This window comes from Rhodamnia argentea, chromosome 1 (assembly GCF_020921035.1).
Source record: "Rhodamnia argentea isolate NSW1041297 chromosome 1, ASM2092103v1, whole genome shotgun sequence".
Lineage (NCBI taxonomy): Eukaryota > Viridiplantae > Streptophyta > Magnoliopsida > Myrtales > Myrtaceae > Rhodamnia > Rhodamnia argentea.
The window spans coordinates 31541304-31558661 of record NC_063150.1 but is presented as its reverse complement, the minus strand read 5'-3'; the positions used below and the strand labels follow the sequence as shown (position 1 = coordinate 31558661).

At 42.0% G+C, this 17358-nt stretch overlaps 3 protein-coding genes and 2 pseudogenes across 3 annotated transcripts; 2 read left to right on the top strand and 3 right to left on the bottom strand.

The window, feature by feature from the left end:
- The first annotated feature begins 825 nt into the window (after positions 1-825).
- LOC115743845 lies at positions 826-2551 on the top strand (annotated as a pseudogene).
- On the bottom strand, positions 2498-6383 carry LOC115743846. The gene is made up of 8 exons (XM_030678829.2): positions 6191-6383; positions 5061-5155; positions 4706-4785; positions 4569-4624; positions 4332-4444; positions 3380-3441; positions 2966-3277; positions 2498-2747 (listed from the first exon to the last, which is right to left on the bottom strand). Exons 1-8 carry the CDS (start codon positions 6339-6341, stop codon positions 2498-2500), a joined length of 1119 nt encoding a protein of 372 aa, XP_030534689.1. The 5' UTR covers positions 6342-6383.
- Positions 6384-8380: 1997 nt separating this feature from the next.
- On the bottom strand, positions 8381-10737 carry LOC115743847 (annotated as a pseudogene).
- Positions 10738-12128: 1391 nt separating this feature from the next.
- LOC115743848 lies at positions 12129-12818 on the top strand. Its single transcript, XM_030678830.1, has one exon. It carries the CDS (start codon positions 12129-12131, stop codon positions 12816-12818), a length of 690 nt encoding a protein of 229 aa, XP_030534690.1.
- Positions 12819-13805: 987 nt separating this feature from the next.
- On the bottom strand, positions 13806-16528 carry LOC115743991 (alpha-crystallin domain-containing protein 22.3). The gene is made up of 3 exons (XM_030679053.2): positions 16342-16528; positions 14561-14928; positions 13806-14197 (listed from the first exon to the last, which is right to left on the bottom strand). Coding segments are annotated over exons 1-3 (609 nt in total). The 5' UTR covers positions 16344-16528; the 3' UTR covers positions 13806-13958.
- Positions 16529-17358: the final 830 nt, after the last annotated feature.

The window sequence follows — 17358 nt, the reverse complement described above, 5'->3', positions numbered from 1 at the left end:
CAAAAATCATAATTAACGGAAACTATTGACCTTCAAAGAATATACGATGAGATGTGATGCATGCAAGAGCATATGCAAAAATTAATATTGATAATAACATAAATGGTCGTTGATCGGATGTGCAATGTGGTTCCTAAAATTTTAGTTTGTTCAATATGATTCCCGAACTTTAACAAATGTGTAATTTGGCCTATAAACTTTCGGTAATGTTAAATGTAGTCGTTAAACTAAATGAAAATGTATAATGTTGCAATTTCATTACTTCAAGATCGGGGACAACATTGAATATTTTTATGTAGTCTAGAAATGAAATTAAACATGTCCCAAGAGTTTAGAGACCACGTTAAATAAATCAAAAGGTTAGGAATCATATTGCATAATGGATTAAAGTTCATGGACTACATTGAACAAATTAAAAGTTTATTGACCATATTGTATATTGGGCCACAATTCAGGGACCATTTATGTTATTTTGTCAAATTTATATGATCATAACATCTTAAATCATATCAGCACTCACGAGTAGTACTCATGAAAATCCTTTTTCATTTCTATGTATGTTATTAGAAAAAGTTTATTACTAATCTCTCCTTAAGAAAATCGAGAAGAATGTGATGCCATTTATGTTCCTTTTCCTCCAATTTTTCTAACGTCAAATTATTATTTTTTTCCCTCCGAGGTGCGATCCTACACACGTGTCCACCAAATGAGAATAATCCTCCACGTGGTCCCACTCCCACTGCCACTCAGCATGACGTGGCAGCAATCCAACCAACTATACAATCCCCTCGCGTCGCCGATTCAATCTCGTCCATCCCCCTTGACTTGTCCGATTGCTGTGTCGCTTGCACTACTCTTATCTCATTCAGACTGTCATCCGCGGCTAAACTCGGCTGCCGTCGCTGCCATCACCGCCAGAGGACTCAGCTCCCGACAGCGTTTTTTCCGGCGAGCCGTCGGGTTTCCTGGAGATCGATGGCTTCGGGGGGAGACCAGTTTCCGCCGCAGAGGCAGGAGAGGCAGCCCGGAAAGGAGCACGTCATGGATCCCACTCCTCAGTTCAGCTGCCCCGACCACAAGCCTTCCGACAAGCTCCGGGTACCACGATTATACCGTAAGTGTTGCCTAAAGTATCTCTGTCACGGGATCACCAGGTACATGTTATTGTCGAGATTCGGCTCTATCTTAGATCAAAGATCATTGTAGACATCCATCGTTAGAGAAATTCGTGCGCTTAGCATCGCCATATTATTTATGTCATTTACCCCCCTTCAGGGGAGGGTGGCACTCGTGACCGGAGGCGACTCCGGGATTGGTAGAACAGTGTGCCACTCCTTCGCGCAGGATGGCGCCACGGTCGCATTCACGTACGAAAAGGGGCAGGAGGACAAGGACGCGCAGGACACAATCCAGATGCTGATGCAGGCGAAGACACCCTATGCCGAGAAACCGATGGCTGTGGCGGCTGACCTCAGGTTTGACGAGAACTGCAAGAGGGTGGTCGATAAGGTCGTGAACGCCTACGGCCGGATAGACGTCCTGGTGAACAATGCGGCCGAGCAATACAAATGCAGCACGGTCAAGGGGATCGACGAGGCGAGGCTTGAGAGGGTGTTCAGGAGTAACATCTTCTCTTACTTTTTCATGGTTAGGTAGGGATTCCACTACTTTATCATCATTAATAGAGGAGGAAGCGATCATCTCTTACACATTGTCTCCGGGGATAGACTGTTATTAGGTGTTCACGTCAATCTAGTAATTTTCAGTTTTAGTAATTTCCAGTGTTGTATAGATCACTCTTGGCACATATGGCATTGTCTGAGCAGGCATGCGCTGAAGCACAGGAAGGCAGCTCGATCATCAACACCACGTCGGTGAACGCCTACAAGGGCAATGCCAAGCTCCTCGACTACACGTCCACCAAAGGCGTGGTTGTGGCCTTCACGAGGGGCCTCGCGCTCCAACTCTTGAGCAGAGGCATAAGGGTCAACGGGGTCGTGCCGGGCCCGATTTGGACTCCACTGATCCCGGTATCCTTCAGCGAGGAGGAGACCAGGAACTTCGGGAAGGAAGTGCCCATGAAGAGGGCCGGTCAGCCCGCAGAGGTCGCGCCGTCCTTCGTGTTCCTGGCGTGCAACCATTGCTCGTCCTACATGACCGGGCAGGTCCTCGATCCTAATGGCGAGTGCTTAGTCTCAAACCCTAAGAAATATGCTGTACTTTTCCTTTTTCAAGTGAGAATGAAGTAAATGATCGTGTACTTGTGCTGCGTTTTTGGCCTCTATTGCAGGTGGAACAATAGTGAATGCATGAAGATTGGCAATGGCAAGACTACATTTTGCACGTTTTTTGTTTGGTGGGTCTGTTTTGTGTACAAAGAATACGCCTGGTTTGTTGGAGTGGTATGATGGGGTTTGTGTAGCCTCAGTGTCTATGGATGTCACATGGAACTTGGGAGTCCCTTCTGCGGAAATGTGAACCTTTTCGCTGTACAGACCTACAATATGTTCACCTGGTACTTTGTTACGCCAGTTCTCTGAGGTTTCGCCTGTGTTGTGGCATGGTTCTTTGCCAGAGGAAAAGGCACAAAAGCAATGCGGAAGACTCTGATCGGTGCCCAAAAATGGCAGTAATCTCTCTCATAATGAGGATAGTAAGACTTCCTTTTCTCTTCCAGAAAACTGGCTGACATCGCCAGCCTCGGCAATTCCAGTGGCTCGGACTGACAAACTCTTAGAATTGGTTTTCTGCAACCAAGCCGAAAACTTGAACGAAGCTTAATACCCTGTTGACCGATCAATAGTATTTATGCTTACATTTGGGTCCTGAATGTTTGTCTCAGTAGACAATACAGACAAATAGACACAGGTGGAATCAATCCAGTAATCTCTAGGATCCTGATACAGCCAATCTAAAACGCGGCCGTGCAGATGAGAGACTTCCCCTAGGCAAAGAGAAGATTTACTGTGCTCCATCCAGGTCCTCGTCAAAATCGAACAATTTCGACTGAAGAGCCACTGTGCTATCGTCAGTTGGTTCCTTGAGAGATTCCTCGAGAGAATCGATCTGAGAATCGATTCCGGGGTTCTCCCAACCGAGGCCTCGCATGTAAACATCATCATAAGCTTCCAGGTTCAAGCCCGATGCAAGGAACAGTTCTGCCTCGTCCACGAATCTGTCTGTCCTTCCTGTTAGGAAAGGCCTCGCGGCATCAAGTAACAGCATTTTGAACTCCATTTGTCTCTCTTCAGGTGCCTTCAGCTTCCTTTGGTCATACCTGTAAGGACAGGTTTTGAGTTCTGATAAAAGCTGTAAGGGATGACCCATAGAACTCTTACCGAATCAAACAATGGGTACCGTGAGGTTCATCAAAGATTACCTTCTCAAGGATGACTCGATTGTACCAAGCATATGGTGCACCACGACATCGACATCTTCTTCCTGGACATAACAAAACAAAAGATGAAGGCTTTAGAGTTCCATGTATGAGAGCATGATGTCAATCATTAAACTAGAACTTCACCGCTTTTTCAACCAGTGCCGTACTAAGAGTGACATTGAAGTAACTACCTATAAGCATGAGGTTTGGTAATTTCTTGGCGCCTAAATTCTACATGACTTATGACTGGATCATGTCGGTTGTTAATAAAAGCAGGCTAAAGGAAACGGCAGTGAGCACAGATCAACTACCACATAATTGAAGCATAGAATGCTTGAACGGAGGCAAGAATGAAGAATCTGATAATGAGGAAAATTCATCCTGGCTTTAACTGCTTGGCCAGAAATAGGCTGAAAAGTCGCTAGTAGGCATGAAATAATCTTAAACAGGAATTACTATCCAGCAAAGAAAGGAAGAGAGCTTTGACCAGGTTGAATGTATTCCTCATTTTCTCCTATTCTTTTGGCAATGTTATTTACCATATGGCATTGGCAAGCTCTTTCTTTAAGTACCAAGTTTCTAAAGATCACAATAATCAAACAGGGGGGAGAGTTCTGGGTAGAGTTTAAAGAGTTATGAGGCTTCTTAAACACTAGCATGATGCAGAAAGAGGTAATCCAAGAACATGATATAGATCCATACATATCAGGCGGAACAACCGCATTCACTTATATGGGTTTCCAACCACAGAGAGAGTTCTCAAATAGCATGATGCAGAAAGAGGTAATCCAAGAAATAGATCCATACATATCGGGCGGAACAACCGCATTCACTTATATGGGTTTCCAACCACAGAGAGAGTTCTCAAAGAGAGCAGTTTCGATTTTGCTCGATGTACATTTCATCAAGAAAGTGGATTAGCCAAGTTGAATAACTGCTATGGAATACCAACCTGCATTAGAGCTTGAATTTCCCTCTTCAACCAACTATAAAGCCATCGATTTGACTCAAGATATTTCCGAAGCTTCCAAAACCGCTTTACATCAAATGCATCACCTAAGATCCCTGATTGAACACACTATTTACTGAAAAGCATGGATCTATAACATATTTTATCGGCAAAACATTGTAGCAACAAGACAGAATCATAAGTTGGGTCAAAGATCCTGATTATAAGCATATAAATTACCTGGTTCAACATAATAGCACCGTAGCCTATACCAATGTGCTTCTGTGAAGAAAACACTGCGAATAACAGTGAGATTAATGAGGACATAAGTCAATTTTTTGAAAAGTGTAGACAAGAAATTTTTGACATAATTTTACCTATCAGAAAATATTTGACCAACATAATGCCGTTCAAACTTACTTCCATCATATCCATGGATAATCGAAAAGTTTTCAGTCTGCGTGAGCAAAATTATTCCATTTCGATCAGTAAAGGTGACTCACCATTGTAAGATGTTAAAATTTTGAATATTATGGAATAAGGAACTGGCGTCAACAGCTTAAGTTTCAATACTATAAAATCATGTGGACCGAAAAGGCCTCAAAAGTAATACTACGACTGCAAGCCAAACCCAATCCTTAAACCCCTAATGTGGGTTTCTATGATGATAAAAATGAATAAAATGAAAGGGATTTCTCTCAAAATGGATGGGTGCAAGAAATGGTTGACAACCTTACAAAAGGGACACAGTAAAGAACTTGGAGCTTCAGAGTGCTTGCTAGCAACCACTTTAGTCCACTGCACAATGCATTTGTAGCAGAATTTATCTGCAGCATGACACACTTATGTATTAGAAATACATTTCGATGGTCTATTGGGAGCAGAGGAAATTGCGTAACATTTCTTACTCTACAACACGGCATAACTGGTTTATCGCCAAAGAAAGAACTCTAAGATTCGTTTATGTTAGCTTATGCAGAGGAAATTCCTTATTTTCACTTAGACTACAAAGGAGCAACTTTTGAACAGGCTATCTAGTTATCTCCCTTCTTCCGAAGCATTCTTGGAAGACACACCCTGCTCAAGCTATCATCACCGAGGCAAATAACCACTTCTTGTGTACGCATAATCTGGCAGCACATTCAGTGTCTGTATGCAAGCTAAGGTCGCACGCTCAAATGATACGCCGCAACAGTATATAAGTTCCAGTACCATTTGAAACAACGTGACCCACGTTCATGTCAACAATGAGAGAGTGAGAGGATGCCAACTTAACAATCACCATTGTCATTCATCATGTAATGCAGGACTAGGGTCTTTCTAATATGGAGTGGCATAATTCGGCAATAAAACATCAACAACAACAACAATATTGTGCTTGAAGCCAGAAGCGTCATGATTTATTGTCAAACACTTTCTCTTCGCCATTGCTAATAACGAACTTTCTTTTAGCTATCGGACCTTCACATCCATAAGCCCCTCTGTTACTAAAGAGAATTTCTTCCAAGCAAGAACGGGGCCATTAATCTACTACGAAACCACCTGGGGTTCATACAACAGAAAACGAACAATCATTAATCTCAGCCAACAACAGTTGCAGAAGAACTTCAGTCGGAGAATCCAGTCATCTCCGGAATATCTCCGAACAGGGATTCAGCTTAGTCATGCAATTTTCATTGCAAATTGATAAGAGGGACCCCTCCAATTCGGCATACTCCAAGCAAAAGCAATAGCTGTCCGCAAATTTCGTAGCTTTTTGGTCGGATTGACGGGCTAGAAACTTACCCATATGCAATTGGTGAAAGAACAACGAAATCATAAATCAGAGAGGGAGAGAGAGAGGGAGGGAGAGGGAGACGTACGGAAACAGCGATCTAAGTAGGATTCTTGGAGGTGGGGAGTGGGGGAGAGACAGATCGGACATGGGCGAGAGCTAGAAGATGAAGAAGGAAAGCTCTCGCTGTCGGCCTGCTCGTGGCTCTCGCTCATACTCCTTCCTTGCTCTCCTTCCATCTCCCAACTCAAGCTCACCTCATTCAAAACGTTACATGGGGTTAAATCTTAATCACTTAGGTAACAAAAACAGTGGCTAACAACTTGTTTGGCCTATTATTAACTTACCAATAGGTTTCGACAAACATCAATTTGTGCTAATATTTTCAAAATTACCGACTATTCAATATTTATTTTCGTGGAGCACCAGATTAACTCAGTAAGAAGCCAACAAACTTAATTTGACTAAGGTGCCAACATTCTTTACATTAAGTTTAGACCGAGTTAATCGTTTACCAACTTTTTAGCTTGTTTCGACCCGAAAAATAATAAAATTTATTTACATTGCGAAAATCACCCACTACTATACTAAATAACCAACAATAATGTTCCCTACTCACTCGATATCAAAGTTACCGTTCGAAAATTACCGACCTCAATTTGACCGATGCCTCGATATTTGTTACGTTCGGATACTAACTAATTTTAGTCACCTGATTCTAAAAAATACCAACATTTTGTTTCTCCAAAATTACTATCTACTTTAATAATTTATCGATAGTTTTTTTTTTACTTACTTACCAGTGTGTTGAAGTTACTAACCTTTATATGATATCATGTCTCTTTATTTGATTGATTTATCAACATTTGTCAAACTTAGTCACCAAACAATTCTAGTGACTTACCCAGCTTAAAAATAATTTTTCCTTTCTTTTTGGGCCTACATTATAGGAGAGATATAATGTGGATCAAGGAAGTCATGCTGACCCTATATCATGACAAAACTAAGTCAATTTAAGAGATTATGGGAATGTCAGCTTCGGATGTTAGAATTTTGAGTGGATTTGAAAATTTAAAGACTAGATTGCACAAAAATAAAGTAAAATAGTCACATTGACCATTGACAAAAATTCAGCACCCATTTATTATCCCGTTGAAATTCAATGCTTTTCGGGAACAAAAGTTGAAAGGACAAAAATAAAGTAAAATCGTCACATTGAACATTGACAAAAATTCAACACCCATTTATTATCCCGTCGAAATTCAATGCTTCTCGGGAACACAAGTTGAAAGGAGTGGGAATATTTTCATAGGTGAAAAATGTTCTTCTAGATTAGTTTATTTTTCGCGAACCAAATATCGAAAAATTTAAAAAACGTTTTCCTGTTCTTCTAGGGTCATGTATGGTAACGTTTACTTTCCCGAGAACATATTTGGAACAGAAATATTTTTTTATATTTCCGTTCCCGATTACAATTTTCGAGAACATAAACACGTTTGACAAGTACAAAAAAAATACTTTTTTTACCAAAAGGAAGAATCTCGCAACCAAGCCGTGGGCGACGCAATGGCCGCGAGGCGGCGGGCGGGCGGCAAAGCAAGGAGGCCCGTGGGGGGGCGGTGAGGGCAATGGCCGAGGAGGGACGGCGGGCGGGCGGCGGTCGGTGACCTGCGACGAGCGGCAGTAGTCGCTTCAACTCCTCGCCAATGATGGTGGGCGGTGGTGGCTTGCACTTAGGGTCCGTATGGTAACATTTCTATTTTTGGGAACATATTTGGAACAAAAATATTTTTTTGTGTTTCTGTTCTCGGCTACGATTTTCGGGAACGTAAACGTGTTTAGCAAGTACAAAAAAAAATACTTTTTTCACCAAAAGGAAGGATCTACAATCGGCGGGCAGCGGCCTCTTCAACTCCTCGTCAACGATGGTAAGCGATGGTGGCTTGCACAAGCTCGCCCTCAAGTTATTTCTAAAAAGTGTTCCAAAATCTAGAAACAAGTGTTTTTTTTTTCTCATTTTTGCTCTAAAAGTGTTTTTGTTTCTCAAGAACACTTTTGGAATAATTTTTTACCATACGCGTTTCTGTTTTCAAAGTGTTCTGGAAGCACTTTGGGAACGGAAATATTTTTTCTGGAGTATTACCATTAAGACCCTTACTATACAGACCCTTATTTTCCGTGAAATAAAGTCAAATAGAGAAGAAAAAGTAGCGTCTAATCCATACACTAGTTGACGTGTTGACATGGTGTCACGGCTTATCAGATTTTCTCCCCCTTTCTATTTGGATCCTCTCATTTGTGTCTGAAGCTTCAGTTTACACGGCTGCAGCTGCCTTATCTGCGCCTGCATCGCGTCCACCTCTTGCTTCATCATTCTCACCTCCTTTCGTGAGCCCGGCCGGCCGTGGCTCGAGCCGGTGCTGGTTCTGAGGATCGCCTGCGTGGCCGTTCTGCAATAACCTGATCCGGAGTTAGTCGCCGACCTCGTCATGTTCACTTGCTCCATCAGAATGAATCTCGTCACCGTGTTCAGGGGCAACCGGTCGTTCATCAACGTGTGCTCGCGCGCTTCTTTCGACAGCTTGTGGTAGTCCATTGCCTTGCAGATTCCCATTCTCTCCGCCTCTGTTATGTTGGGATGTGCCTTGATGACGATTCAATACAAATATGTCAGATTAGACATGGAAACACTTTTTTCTAACCCGTATGTGCTCTCCGTGCAAGTCAGTTCTTGAGCTAGTAGACTGCCAAGAATACTCAGCTCGCCGTAGGACTTCAGCGACATAATTAAGTATCTCGCGCTACTACGTGATCGAATTGCAGCGTCTAAAAAGCGGTAGAAACATTACAGTACCTTGATGTACATATCTATAGCCCTATAGATGTTGCCGTCGCAAAACCGAGCATCTTTCGGCAATGCCTCTGCAAGGAACCGGAAGTCCTTGACCGCGAGTCTCTCCTCCCTTGCCACGAAGGCAAGGTACCCATCCACCAGTCGTCCTACAGCTAATAGTTTTGGCGAATGATTTGTCCAGACAACGGAAACATAGCATTGCACCACTCTAATGACAATTCCAATGTCGGAAGTAGTATCGCCGTCTACGCGATTCTCGACCAAGAGATCGAGCACGCGGGATTTCTCCAACATGACAGCTATTCTTCTCTCCAGCCTTTTTATCAGATCAGAGTCGGTCTCCATTAGTAGACCCACTTTGAGAAGGTTAAGAAGAAACTTGCAAGAGACAGAATCTTCCTCCGATGGAAGTACCCTCATCAAGCTCTCGATCGCAACTCGTTGCATCTGGTAAGTTTAGCTTCTGAGCTGTCAGATTATCGAGCAGCGTCACTCTTGAAAGCCATTTTCTTGTCCACACGGCTATAGATTCGCCGATGAGGTTGGGTTTCATCCCTTTTCTTTTGCACGCATCTACCTCTTCTATGAAATGATCTATCCGCAGCAGCGTGACCTCCTCAAGCCACCATTGATCAACAGAACCTTCAATTTTCGAGTATGTCGACCTATTCCCTGGAATACCAAAGAGGTTTGCACCGCAAGTACTGAAGTTGAGTGCTTTACGATTGCTGCAGGCTTTCCAAGCTACGGCCTCTGAGCACCGGATCAAAATTTTCATCTCCTTGGCCCAAGGAGATATGGTCTTGCAACTTCTAAGCACATGGAATATGTCTTCCCAAGATGAGAACAGCACAAAACTCAAGAATGCCTCGGTTTGGGGAACGAGGTTCGATTCATGATAATCACCGCTCATTTCCAAGAAATGCGCAGCACAGTACAGAGGGGCGATGTTCGATGCTGTTAGATCAAGCTTCAGACCGTAACAGAATCTCACCACCAACTCAAAAGTTTCCGCTCCGGCAGGAACATTGTCTTCTAAGTTAATAGGCTTGGAACTCTCGCTTTCTGCTTTGCTTCTCCTTTCAAATACCAATCTATTTATATATCCACTTCTTGAGACCATGGGAAGCTGGACATCAGAAAGCAATGATAGTTCAAACCAAATGCCAATATGTAGATAGAATCGAATATTTTCAATTCGTGGCCGGCGATTGCATCTTCTGCTTCAAGGAAATTCAAATGAAAGGACAGCTTGAGCTCTAGGCAATACAACATTCTACATTTAGAAGTTCAACGAGACTCCAGAAACATGAGAGCTAATCAAATTACATCATGCAAAATAAAAAGCTGCCTATCGACGGGATATGTTACCATGACCGTGTCTCGGGAAAATGCAGGTTGAACTAGTCCTACTCGGATCATTTTCGACATCAGAGTTAATGCAATCCCAAACTTCAAGTAGCATAAAACATACGATAATTCTGACGACTGGCTGTACCTTGTGCAAGTGGAAGCTGAGATTTCCCAATTGTATGATAAGATCACTCGCAGCTCCTGTCTGCATAATCCTGCATCAATTAGTTATCAGTTGTTGCTGTCGCCGCATCAAACAAAATAGGCGAATCGCAATGGAATTCGAGCGTTCATATGAACATCGACCCTTGTAACAGAGAGAGAAGGGCAAGAAAGCGAAGGAGCACTTCCACTTTGTGCCTCGCCGTACTAGAGTCCCTGATGCAAAATCAGCAGAACAATAGCCCGTCATACCAACCACCGATTCATATGCGGGAAATTTCCTGTCAAAGTTCCTTGCTCCCTATGATTGTCTTAGCCATCCCAGATTCGATGAGAACTCATTTTTGACACTGTCTGCTGAAATAGAGCATATACCAATGAAGTTATCAGCCCGAGGACATTGTTTTATAGCTGTTTCGAGCTCGATTACATCATATTATGAGCAAAGTTCTAGGAGCCTCCTTACTCCAGCGCGGATGTAGGAGTCCGAACTAGTAGTAGTTAGGCCACAAAGAGAGGTTGTTCCCTTTTGCTCTCCCCTCTGTCACTGTTTAGACGGTCGTGGACAGATTGGAGCTGTGACATTCATTCTCACCCACTCTTGTAGAGGGGGTAACTGCGCTCTTCTGTCTCAGTCAAGATGTTAACCTCAATCCACGTTGGACATGGCCATCCTTCAGCAAATATGAGAGAAAATTTCCCACAATAGAGAGCTTTTACATTGGATGGAGAGAATCTGTGTGAAAAAAGAATGTTAATATTAAATCGCGTCTTCATCAACCGTAATTTTTTAAAAATACAGTGATTATGATTTCGTAGGGTCCATGTGGTATCAAAGCACGTCTTTATGCCTGAGAAGCCGCTTGGTTTGGATAATGACATGAATTGCTAAAACCTGTGCTTACGCTAATTTATTCAGCTACTTTACTTTTTACTGGAAAATGGCACTAAAAGTCAGTAGAATTTTTTGTCGAATAATTTTAAGTTATCAAAATTTACACGAGTAACAATTTCTGCTCCCCGACAAAAGAGGGGAGCAAAAACTTAGTGCTTAAATTTAGTGCTTGAATTAGGGAAATTGTAATCTTTTGGTCTTAAAACCTATAAACTTCGTGCAATTAAGTTATAAATCTTTGTTTTGTGCATTTGAGCCTTAATTTGCAATGATAGAGGCACTTTGAGTCTTTCCTTCGTTCGATAGAAAACTCAATCTGAATAAAAGGCACCAATTTTAGGACTCAAATACTCAAAATGAAAAGCTTTTGCTTTTAAAAAGTGCCAAAAATCAAATTTTTTTAGATCCATGTAAATTTGTGGTTTAAATTATTTGTGCTTTCCAATACATGCCAAATTGTGCCGATTACTATCTACGAGCTTAATTTCAGTAGACTTAAACTCTTTATTTATTTCGTAAAAAATAAATAATTTAAAAAATAATTATATATATCACTTATAAAAAAAAGAACAAAATATAGCTTAAACATCTACGATTCAAAACATTAGACATGAAACTTTTCGCCTAAAAGCCAAGTTTTTTTTGAATGGGAAGGAGCATTTTTCACTCCTTCCAAACAAACGGTCATCTCATTCTCCTCTCTCTCTCTCTCTTCTTCATCTTTCCTCTTCCTCGAAGAAGAAGAAAACACGCAGAACCCAAATGCAGACGGCACTTCCCTTCCAGTCGCAATGCCTTCACTTCCGGCACTCATTCCTCTCGCATCACGTCATCAAGTCGAAAACTTTCTTCCCCAGCAACAACCTTCCGATTATTCCATCGGAAGGTTCGATCCTTAGGCGCAAACGCTTCTCAAGTAGATCCGTTTTCTCAAGAAAGACGAAGAAGAAGGGATCGGGGTCGCAGAGACTTGCGAGACTCGTGCTCAAATTAGTACCCATTATCGCCTCGAATCTCAATGCGTCGCCCCGCCCGTTGCAGTTGATAGCTGAAGAATTGGGCGGCGGAGATGGGAGCGGAGGAGGATTAGGGTTCCGGGGAGGCTCTGGGTGGGGATGGTTTGATGGCCGGAGGCGAGGAGGGGCGCGAAAGTTAGGGTTTTGGGTGATCTTGGTGGTGGGTGGACTGAGCTTGATGTTTGTGAGGGAAATGGAGAGCCTGGCAGTTTGCAGGATTTTGGGTTTGGGCTTGTCGGCGCTTGGCCTGATTGAGGGGTGGAGCAAGAAGAAGGGCCCGACGGTGGTTAAAAATTGGATTTTGGGGATTTGTTTTCTTGGGGCTGTGTCGTTTTGGGGGCTGAGAAAGGAGGAGGTACTGCAACGGAGGAGTTGGGTTCAAGGACTGTCCAAGTCATTGAGGAGACGGAGAAGAAGACCAGGAAAATTTTGGTAGCTTAGAGATACTGGTGAGAATTTCTTTTTACATAATTTGGGGGACTAGAACGGATATGATGTATAAGACGCAGGAATTGGGCGAATTCGATGCGTTTTCCTTTGGGGAAATATTGGCGACAAGCGACGATGTAGTGAATCGAATTTGCATCCTCCGTAGTAAATCAACTTCCTGAAAGTATTGATCTATGAATCATCATCTCCTCATCCAGGGGGAATGTGTCTCTAAGTTACATTGGTATCCCGTATATCATTACTAGAAATCTGGAAATCGCTAGGGCGTGGCTGTGCCAGGACATTTTTGTGGCATCTCGGATGTACCGTTCATCATCATCACAACGTGTCATCGTAATTGGGTGTAAAAATGTACTAAAATGTCGTAGTACGCCATTACATTGATTTATGACGATGTGACGAGTTGTTGTAATCAAGTGTCGAACAATCGTGTAAAAGAAAACAAAAAAATTGGGGATACGGTGATCATATTGTAACTCTCTTCCCTTTTAACCAGATCACCCGGAAAACAAACCCAAGGGAGGGCGAGAACCTTCCATGAATTTGAGTTTGGCCGTCAAGTCTTGGAAATGTTCAGTAGAATGCTCGTAAACTATCATGTGCTGCTACCCCAAGCACACGTAAGTGGGAATCATAAAGACTATCCTGACTGATAAGTATCATTACTTGCAACCAGGAAAAAAGGACTTCAAAAGCAACACTCATAATGTGATGTAAACAATGAAGTCACATGTTAATCATATGTTGTTTGCTGCAATCGTGAACATGCTCTGAAAATGAGGCCACCTAAGCGTGACACCATGGTCCGCTATGTGACATTATCTACATGGAAGGCTCTTGCAATTGGCATTCTTCCTAGCATTCATCAAGTTAAGACAGGAGCGAAAAACAATCTCAGCTCTCTAAACCATGCGTAGACTTAAAACAGCAGAACAGACTTCTGCAGTGAAAAGAGAGGCGGTGAAGAACACACGCACTCGAGGGCCAGTCCTCATGCCCTCGAGGAGACTCTAAAAGTCGAAGCACTCTTTTCTATCCTTCTTTCTAAATCAATGAAACCTACATCTGCATCATGATTGACAGCTAAAACAGTGTGATGCTCTTGCCTGTGCTCTTACAGAGAGCTCTAGTAGTGCCTCTTCTTTACAATACCTTCTAAAATCCCATTAGTACCAAAAAAACCAGTTAGCTGTTGATGATTAACAGGACCTGGTAGCTGAAACGAGATCGAGAAGTGTCCAGGTGGGCATAAGTTTTGCGTCATCTTGAAAATTTGGGAATTCTTCACAATTGTCTTCTCACCAGTAGTTGTTACTCCTTTTATGAATATTTTTCCATCAGGCTCCACATCACATCTGAAATCCTCTGCATGAGCAAAAAATGATCAGCTTCAAAACAGAAAACTTCATGACATGAGCAAACGGAATCAGAAAATTCACTTTGCAACAAGTCTCAGAACATCACAGCATCCAGATTATACAAGTGACTTCTGAGTGCACAATTCAAGAGTATATGGCTAACTTCAATTTGAAGAGATCTCACTACTGATCCTCATAACTTTCAGCGACATCAGCAAATATATGATCATGCTGCAACATAAGTTTATTCGCTCCAACATAGTAAATCAAGTTTAAGCATTTCAAATTTACGAATCTCTCCTAATAAAATAAAGTAAAGTATAAGCTGTGAAGCGAAGAAATTAATAAGTAACAAGGTACCAATACATACTTTCATCCCTTGAGACTCCAGGAAGGGAGACCCTAAACAGGTAAGAGTCCTCGCATTCTCCAATGTCTACTGCTCCAACCACTGGTCCCATCTTTCCCATAGCTGCACTGCCAACCAGTCCAACCCCAGATTTAGTGGCGGCAAGCAGTTTGTCCCACTCTTCTGTAGAATGAGAGGGGAAATACATGAGGGAGGGCCCAACATTTTCCACAGCTTCTGCCTCCATCTCCGGCTGTGAGGGAACAACATTGCTTTGTGATATAGGTGGACCAAAATATGGCACGCTATTGAGAGGTGCAACATCGAGGATTGGCAGCTGCGGGTTTATGTGCTGCTCGGTTCCATTATTTGTCTTTCCTCTTGATGACCTATATAAGTTAAAAAATAACCAAGAAGTGCTCAGACATGCGAAATTTCATGAATAGGATAATAGTACCAACCAACTTCTTGAATTTTCATACAATACTTCAGTTTCATATAAGAAGAATTCAAGCACATCACCAACAAATTTTTCAGATCAACATTAGCTCTGAAAGGGATTCACAAAACATAGGATAGACTTGATAATAAGTTCAACAATAAAGCAGAATCTCATGATAAATCAGTGCCTATCAAAGTATTCTCCCTCTCCTCATTTTAACCCTACTAAAAAATATCCATGACACAAAAGGCCTGTTTGGTAAAACCGAAAATTAAGTGTTAACAATTCAAGTATTGAATTTTAAGTGTTGATAATTTTAAGTGCTGAAAATACAATTAAAAAGTTGTTTAATGATAATTAAATAGCTGAATATCATTAGTCTCTTACCTAAAATAGAAAAAAAAAGACCATTATTGGTGTCAATATATTTAGAAAAATTCTATTTACCCTCCCTCACTTACCAGATTAAGTGATTTTTTTGACTTAATTGAATTATTTAACTCAATTATGTTTAAGGTCATCAACCAAGCTTATCGAACAAGCCCTAAAGTCATCTGAAACAAATTAGAGCTTCAATGTCTCTTTGTGACATTGATATCATGTGAAACTAGAAGATTAGAGGGTGGTTTGAAACAGCACTATCCAGTTTCTAGTTATGCTATACACAATGTGACTGTATACAAGTATACCCCTGAAACGACCTATACTGATAAACAGAATTATCTTTTAACAAAATGGATTAGATATATTCTATTCAGCTTCTCCTATTATCCATAAAGATAAAACTGCAGCGCAGACCCCTGCACTTTGGTCAATATACAAATATCTCTCCCTTGTCCATATTCCGATCTACGGATTTCAGACACTAACATGACAAAGGTAGGCTTTCCTCTACAAAAACAGTTGAAAAGGATTATTACAGAGTGAAAATCTACAGCTCACATCGGCTTCTTTCTGCGAAACAGTAACTTTCTAGCTGCCATTGTAAACTGATTATACCCACCCATTATATGTTTAACTCGACCTAAATAAATGGTGATGGATGGCTCAAGAATCACGAGAAATTTGAATCTCAAAGACATGATCCCTCGTCCTCAAACAATGAATGGTAGAACTCTAGGTTGTGAACCCAACTTATGTAGTAGAAAAACTAGCCACCCAGTAATAAAGCCCCCTGTTTTAAGCTGCACCTGCTCAACAGTCCAACAGAGCTCACGAATTGCAACTCATACCAAGGCTGAGGATCAAATGTCCAATACCACTTCTCACATTTGATACGACCACATCAGCAATTTCACTCTCTGAACTCGCTTTCCGAGCACAAAAATCATGCGGAAAAAAGAGCTTCATTCATACTCACATCTCGAGATATCTACGAAATGACCGGGGCCCGCCAAAATCGCTCGTCAGCCCGAGGTTTGCGATCTGAAACGCACGTTTTTTAAGTGGCGAATCGCGCTGGCTGTCCGGATCGCCTGTCGCGTCGTTCTTCCAGCGATCTTGCCGTTGAAAGAAGGAAGAAGAAGAAGAAGAAGAAGAAGAAGGGGGCGAAGCTGGTCGAATCGGAGCCCTAGAGCTGGAGGACGAGGTAGACTTGCTCGCGTGTTCGGTCGGCCTCTTTTGGGCTTTCGATTTTAAAGCTTTGTAGGCTGCATTCTAAGTGCATTGAACTTGACCCATCCATTCAATATGAAAGCTCTGTAAGGCCCGCGAACGTGAACAGGTTAAGTCTGGATATTCGGCTCGCGAAGAATCCACAAATTACGGGAAAAATTATCAAAAAAATTCCTAAATCTATTACAATCGTGTCAATTCAGCCCTAAATTATTTTTTTGTTTTGATTTTAGTCCTAAAATTTTTACAATTATGTCAATTCAATCCATCCGAAGAATTTTGGCCAGCCGACACACACACTTGACGTGGACATCGGTTGGCTAATGACATAATATTTTAATAATTTTTTTAATTTTTTAATTTAGCTATGGCCGAGCAAGGCTATCCTCACCAGATTTGGGCTAGCGAGATCGAGCCTTGCCTGGCTGTGGTGAGGCTCGACCTCGCCGTCGCCGAGTGAGGACGGCCGAGCCCCACCCAACGATTGCGAGGTTGAGTCTTGCCATGGCTAGGCAAGGCAAGATCTGGACTAGCAAGAGCCTCACTGGTTGTCCTCTGGCCAGTCACCGAGGTCTGGCGTTCAACTGGAGGTAGGAGGGGAAAAGGGAAAGGGAAGGAAAAAAAGAAAAGACAAAGATAATAAAAAAATTCAAAAATTTATTAAAATATTATGTTGCCGGCCGGCAAAAATTCATATTTGCGTTGGACGGTCAAAGTTCGCCGAATGGACTGAATTGGTACAATTGTAAAAGGTTTAGGATTG

Coding starts and splice junctions, on each gene's coding strand:
- LOC115743846 (XM_030678829.2), bottom strand. CDS start 6,341: ATGGAAGGAGAGCAAGGAAGGAGTATGAGCGAGAGCCACGAGCAGGCC. Junction 5,156..6,190: donor CTACTTAGATCGCTGTTTCC/GTACGTCTCCCT, acceptor GTCATGCTGCAG/ATAAATTCTGCTACAAATGC. Junction 4,625..4,705: donor GGTCAAATATTTTCTGATAG/GTAAAATTATGT, acceptor TGTTATTCGCAG/TGTTTTCTTCACAGAAGCAC.
- LOC115743848 (XM_030678830.1), top strand. CDS start 12,129: ATGCAGACGGCACTTCCCTTCCAGTCGCAATGCCTTCACTTCCGGCAC.
- LOC115743991 (XM_030679053.2), bottom strand. Junction 14,198..14,560: donor TGGAGTCTCAAGGGATGAAA/GTATGTATTGGT, acceptor TTGCTCATGCAG/AGGATTTCAGATGTGATGTG.